This window comes from Rhincodon typus, unplaced genomic scaffold (assembly GCF_021869965.1).
Source record: "Rhincodon typus isolate 14 unplaced genomic scaffold, sRhiTyp1.1 hic_rhity00000669, whole genome shotgun sequence".
Lineage (NCBI taxonomy): Eukaryota > Metazoa > Chordata > Chondrichthyes > Orectolobiformes > Rhincodontidae > Rhincodon > Rhincodon typus.
In genome coordinates this window covers 27,768-33,794 of record NW_025966307.1, presented here as the reverse complement: position 1 = coordinate 33,794, position 6,027 = coordinate 27,768, and the positions used below count along the sequence as shown (strand labels likewise).

Genomic DNA, 6,027 nt, shown 5'->3' with positions numbered 1-6,027 from the left:
AAAATAAAACTCTTATGTAGTTATTTCCAGGCTATCCTTGCCAATATGATTCTGCCATTTTACATATCACCATCCATTGTTACTTAAACACTCCATGTATTTCCTCATGTATATGCTGTCCTATAGTGATGCTACTGACCTGTAAAGTACTCCCAAATAATGAACTCTTACCTTTCTTATTTCTACCCAAGCTGATTTTTACATCTTGCTCTTTCGACCAAAGGTCATCTCTCACCTTTCTACTAACGACACCCTTAATTAACAGAGCTACCCCACCGCCTCTTCTTAGCCTTCTGACTTTTGGAAATGTCAAATAGTTTCCAATATGCGGGTTCTTGCTTTGATCACCTTCCAAACATCTTTCTGTCATAGCTGTCAAGTTACAAAAGTACAGTTCTACCTCAGTGCCGGAGGTCCATCCATTTAAAATAAATGAAGTCTCCCCATTCCCCACGACCCGTGCATCAACCGGGTCAAGACCATTCGCAAATAGGTGCACAACCAGAGTCACATTTCTCTCGCTCCAAGCGGAGGGGCTTTGGGGTCGAGCTCCCTTAAACGCAAGGGATAGGGAGACGTCGTTTGGGAACGGGCGGTGCGTCGAGATTGAATTGTATTTTTCCAGCTTTCCCCCGCCCGGGAGGATGGAGGCGGGGTATACCGGATGGTGTACTCCGGGAGCCATGTTGGTTTCCGTTGGACTGAAAGTTGAGGAACAAGTTTAAACCGGGGCGCGAGCGAGAGCGCGAGACAGACAGAGCGGCTGCGCCCCTCCCTGCGCGGGGGACTGCACTGCACTGCCCTGCTCCGCTCCGGAGGGATCCGCCTGCTCGTTCGACCGTCCGCAATGTGCCGCAGCTGAGAGGCGATAGGCCGGAGAGGAGCGGCCGTGAGAGTCGACAATGATTTCCAACCAGCAGAGCAGCAACCGGCCCCGGGCCAACAACATCGGCTCGATCCTACTGACCCCGCAGGAGAACGAAGCACTCTTCAGCTGCCTCGGAAGGAAATGCCTGGTGAGTGAAGTCCGCACCCAAGAGGTGGGCCCTGTCTCCCTTCCTGTCGGCTACCTGCCCCTAGATCAACGCCGAATAGAAGAGAGCAGGATCGCTCGCCGGCTCCCTCCCCCAACGACCTGGGGCTTGATACAGAAAGGAGCCCGGGGCCTGCCATCGGGCCAGGCCCATGGTCCAGTTTCCCTGGAATCGGTGCGAAAAGCTCTGCCTAGATTCATCAGCTCAGTTCAATAATTGCACTACGCAACGAGCCGTACTACCGTGGGTGGGAGTGGGGTACACTGAAAACCACTTTACCCATTTTTTTTTAGGCAACTTTAAATGGAAGTAGTTAACACGAAGTCCCCGCACGATTTGTCCTTTTACTGATATCCTCGTAAAGCCATTGAATCATTTTGGGCTTTCCTGTTGGGGTTCTTGGTGTTTAGACAGGAGGATTATTTTACTTGTTTACTGAATGTCAAGGGAGTGTGTTTGTTTGTTGACCATTACGGAAAAAAAACATTTCGTTAACTGTAAGCTAGTCACTGCATAGTATATAGGTAAAGCTTTACTGTTCTAAGCAAGTTGGCATTAAGGTGTGTTCTACAGTTTTTACATTTTGCCTGGGTTGTATTTGTGTCAACAGGAAAGCTGTCTGATAGGTTGCTTCTTACAGTTCTATGAAGCAAAAAGAGAACATTTCCATGTCCTAGAGTTTGTGTTTTATATGTTTTTCACGAGTGTATTGTTTAAGCAGTTTGTTTAAAATACAAGATGTCATTACAGAGTATAGGTTTTTAAATATGTACAGCTTGTTGAAGCTTTTTGCACTCAACGAGGCAGCTTGCAAAATTACCAAATGACTATATGTATGGTTTGCTTCATAAATTTAATACTCTGAAATTGAGGGTGTTGTAAAAGATGGCACATGTCTGTAAATAATATTTCTGCGTCTATACATATTAAGAGTGTAGTCTGACATGGATTTTGGGGAGCCTTGCATGGAATGTACATGAATGTTCAAATTTACTTATGATCATGAATCTGAACTGATTCACACTCTTCGCGGCTAGTACTGTGCATAATCACAGAATGTATCTTGTCTCTTCTTTACTCAGTCCTCCCACCACCCGTAGTCCTTCAGTGCACCGATCCTGCTTTCAGCTCACGCTCTGTATTTCATTTCCATTTTTCCAATCGCCTCATTGACTGCCCATTAACCACAACCTCCTGTACCCCCTCGTATTTCAAGCATCTGCTTGATAGCTTCAGAATTGTGTTCACTGGCTACCTGGAATGATACTTGGTCTGTCTGCTTGACGTTAGTGAGGGCTGAAGGAGGTTTTGCTCAGATTTGTTCATCTGCCCACATAGTTCCTTGGCTTGCCAATGTCTTTACCTACTTGCATCCTCGTAACTGTCAACCTAATCCAGCAGTTAAGTACCTCACTGCTATTTGCTTTGCTTTGCTTTGTATGTTTCCTATCTTCCTTGTAGACTTGAGTATATTCTGGCTTTCTAGAATGTGAAAGAAGAAAACTACCATGAGTGAGAAGAAATAGGAGTCAGCCATTTAGTTAGAATGTGGATGATTCTTGATCACAAATCCACTTTCCTACCTGACCCATATACCCCTGGAAACAAACAGTGGTGAAAAAGAACATTGAGTAAAAGAGAGTTAGACACTCTGGTGATAAGTTGGGGGTAAGACTGAATAAAGTAAATGCTGGAAGAGAATTTTCATTCCTACCAGCACTATAAAGCTTGAGAGTGAGGCTAAAGTAGCATGCCTTCTAAAGTGAAAGAGGTAGAGGTGAAGTAATTAAAGAGAAACTGGAGTCCTGTAGTATTGGAGAAGATTGCTTAGATAAGGATATGTTAAATTCATGGCAGGATAGTGTTCAGTTCAGTGTGGAAGACAATTCAACAATTTATATATTAGGACACATCTGAAGAAACAAAAATATAAAATGTTAGAAATGCATAGCAAGTTCTTCAGCATTTGAAGAATAAAGCAGTTTAATATTTTAAGCTTGCGTAATTTGTAATTGTAGGATGTTGACAACATTGGTTAAGCTGCATCAGTCAAATGCCTATACTTACTTTGAGAAGTTGGTGCTGGGCAGGCCTCTTAAACTTTGTGGTGATATTCTCACAATAGTGTTAGGGCAGGAAATTTCTGAATTTGACCCATCAACAGTGAAGGAATGGTGATCTGTATCCAAGTCAGGATGATGTGTGACTGGGAAGAGAACTTGGAAGTGATGCTGGTTCCACAGGATTGCTTCTTTCCTTGCTGTAGTTTGCAGGAAATTTGATCTAAAATGTGCCAAGGGTAGTGAACTTAAGGCCACAATTGGATGAGCCATGAGCTTGCTTTGCCAGTCAATAAAACAGCGGTGCCAAACTGCATACCCCGTTCCTGTTTCTTGTGATTTTTATATTGAAGTAACATGCAGTTGCAATATTGCAACTGCTGCTTGTATACGCGACATTCAAAGTACTTGGGGATACTTGCACTTGGATAGTGAATACTGTAGCAAAGGCACCAATCAAAACAATGAATGCTGTTGACTTTGGAGGTGCTCATTAGAGTACCAATCCAGGGTTGATCAATGTTTCAAGACATTGCTAACTTGAACCTATAAATATACCTTAAAGGTCCACCTGAACCTTACTTTTCCTGCCAGTGTTGATATAACTGTTCCAATTAAGTGCTGACCGCAACTTGTTAATGAGCACTCCAGAATAATAGTGCCACTGAAATCATTGTTTTTTTAAAATCTTTTCTGTTGTTTGATATGGTCATTATTGAACTGCTTATGTTATGTAAATACTGCCTGCTACTGTCACTGAAGCCAAATGCACATTTTGCTGTGGGCAGGGTTTGGGTTTCTGAAAAGATTGTGAATGGAGCTAAATGCTTGAAACATCAGAAAGCTTCACACATAATGTTATAATAAGATAACTTCATTGCAGTTGAAAATGGTTGAACTAAGGATTGTTCTCTAGAATTCTCTCTCTCTAAACACCTATCTTTTCCTTTTAAGGGGTCTGCACTCCAGAAGTTAGTTAATTGGATCTGGTGCTCCCTAACCTGTTCAATTACCTCAATGCTTTCCTGTCCTCTGACTCAACTTCTCCAAAACCTCGGTTTGTGAAAACGACTACACCTCCCAGTCGCGAACCACTTCAACTACCCCTCCAACTCCTTGGACGACATGTCCATCCTAGGCCTCCATCAGTGCCACAACGATGCCACCCGAGGGCTGGAGCATCAGCACCTCGTATTCCGCTTGGGAACCCTGCAGCCCAGTGGTCTCAATGTGGACTTCACAAGCTTCAAAATCTCCCCACCCCTGACCTCATCCCAAGACCAGCCCAGCTCGTCCCTGCCTCCTTGACCTGTCCGTCTTCCCTGCCACCTACCCACACCTCCCTCCCAACTGACCAACCCCCATCCTAACTCCCTACCTACACTCACCTGTACTGGTTCTATCCCCATCTCCTTCACCTGTCTGTCTTCTCTCCACCTATCTGCTCCTCTATCCACCTTCCATCATCGCTTCCGCCTCTCTCTATTTCAGAGACCCCTTCCCCTCCCCCATTTCTGAAGAAGGGTGTAGACCCAAAATGTCAGCTTTCCTGCTCCTCTGATGCTGCCTGGCCTGCTGTGTTCATCCAGCTCTACACCTTGTTTTCTCCAAAGTCTAGCTGCTTTGAAGCATATTTGTACATCCTGCTTTCCTTTAACTTGCATCCTCCCCAGTGCTAACATGTTGAATTTAAAATCTTCAACTTTGACTTCAAGTTTCTCTGAAGTCTTTGTTTCTTTCATCTTCTACTACATAAACCTCTAATGTGCTACCCATTACCTGTTTAAAATGCCAATAGATTTCCTGTAGTGTCTCACAGAGGGATGTCAAAAAGAAGTGTAGCAATTACGCTAAACACATTTGGAGGGTGGGGAGTAATTGTATGCTGGAGAGGAGGATGAAATGGGAAAATTAAAAGAAGTCACTTGAGGGGAAATTTAAGCCAAAGAAGTGATATTACTCCTTGCTGTAATGGGTACCTAATTTTCACCTTGTTTGGTTAAAAACATGGATTCAGTAAGGCTATTCTTCATCCATAACACTTGCCTTGTGTGGAGGGAGACTTTTGCCAACGTTTCCCCCCCAGCCCCCCAAACATCTTGGAGGGTGGACAAGAAAGAGAACCTTTAATCGGCCACTTCGAGGAGAAGAGGAGTTGATGAGTAAAATACTTTAGATGCTATTTGTGACTTTGATAAGAAACTGACTCTGACAAAAATAGGCTCTCAAACTGCCTTTTTTCAACATGTCACAGCTAACTATACTATACGCTTCCTGTGCCAATCCACCTTTATTCTGCTGAATAAGACTACATTTGCCTGTTTTCATTCTTCTCCATCTAACTGCAGGATCCAATAGCTTTTCTTCCCTCACCCACATTCTTATTTCTAATGTACTTGTGGGACCTATCCATTCCTCCAGATCTCATCTATGAGCTGCCCCTTTGTAACCCCATTCAAAATGTGACACTAACTCCACATGTATGCTGATGGCAGCGAGCTGTACCTTACCACCTCTCAACCCGTTCCACTGTTGTTAAGTTGTCAAACTGCTTGAATTCCTTCCAAGAAGTTTTGGATAGATGGAAAATATTCTTGAGTTCCCACTATGAGTTGTCTATTGCTCCAAGGTTTGCCTTACCAGACTGCGTTCCTTTTTCTCGTACCAACAGTGGCTGGACCAGACTGTAAGCAAGCTTGTTATTAGACCCTAAATAAGTTTCTGACCTATTTTACTAAAACTCTGTTTTCAAAACATCACCTGACTTCACTCCTGCCTCAGCTCACCTGCTGACAAAGTGCTTGTTTAACTATATGAATGCATTTCTGATCAGTCTACCATATTGTACCCTCCATAAACTTTGCATCATCAAAAATTCTGCTTCCTGTGTTTGAAGGCACAGCAGGTTCTTTTACGCCATATTTCTGCTAATG

General features: G+C 43.6%; 1 protein-coding gene across 1 annotated transcript in view; it reads left to right on the top strand.

The window, feature by feature from the left end:
• Positions 1-468: 468 nt before the first annotated feature.
• The window catches only part of LOC125488395 (neural Wiskott-Aldrich syndrome protein-like), a gene marked incomplete at its 3' end in the record, with an annotated part of 32,976 nt that continues 27,417 nt past the window's right edge, over positions 469-6,027 (top strand). The window contains exon 1 of the mRNA XM_048621442.1: positions 469-1,016. Coding sequence (XP_048477399.1) covers positions 903-1,016 — 114 coding nt within the window. The remainder of the gene's footprint in view (positions 1,017-6,027) is intronic.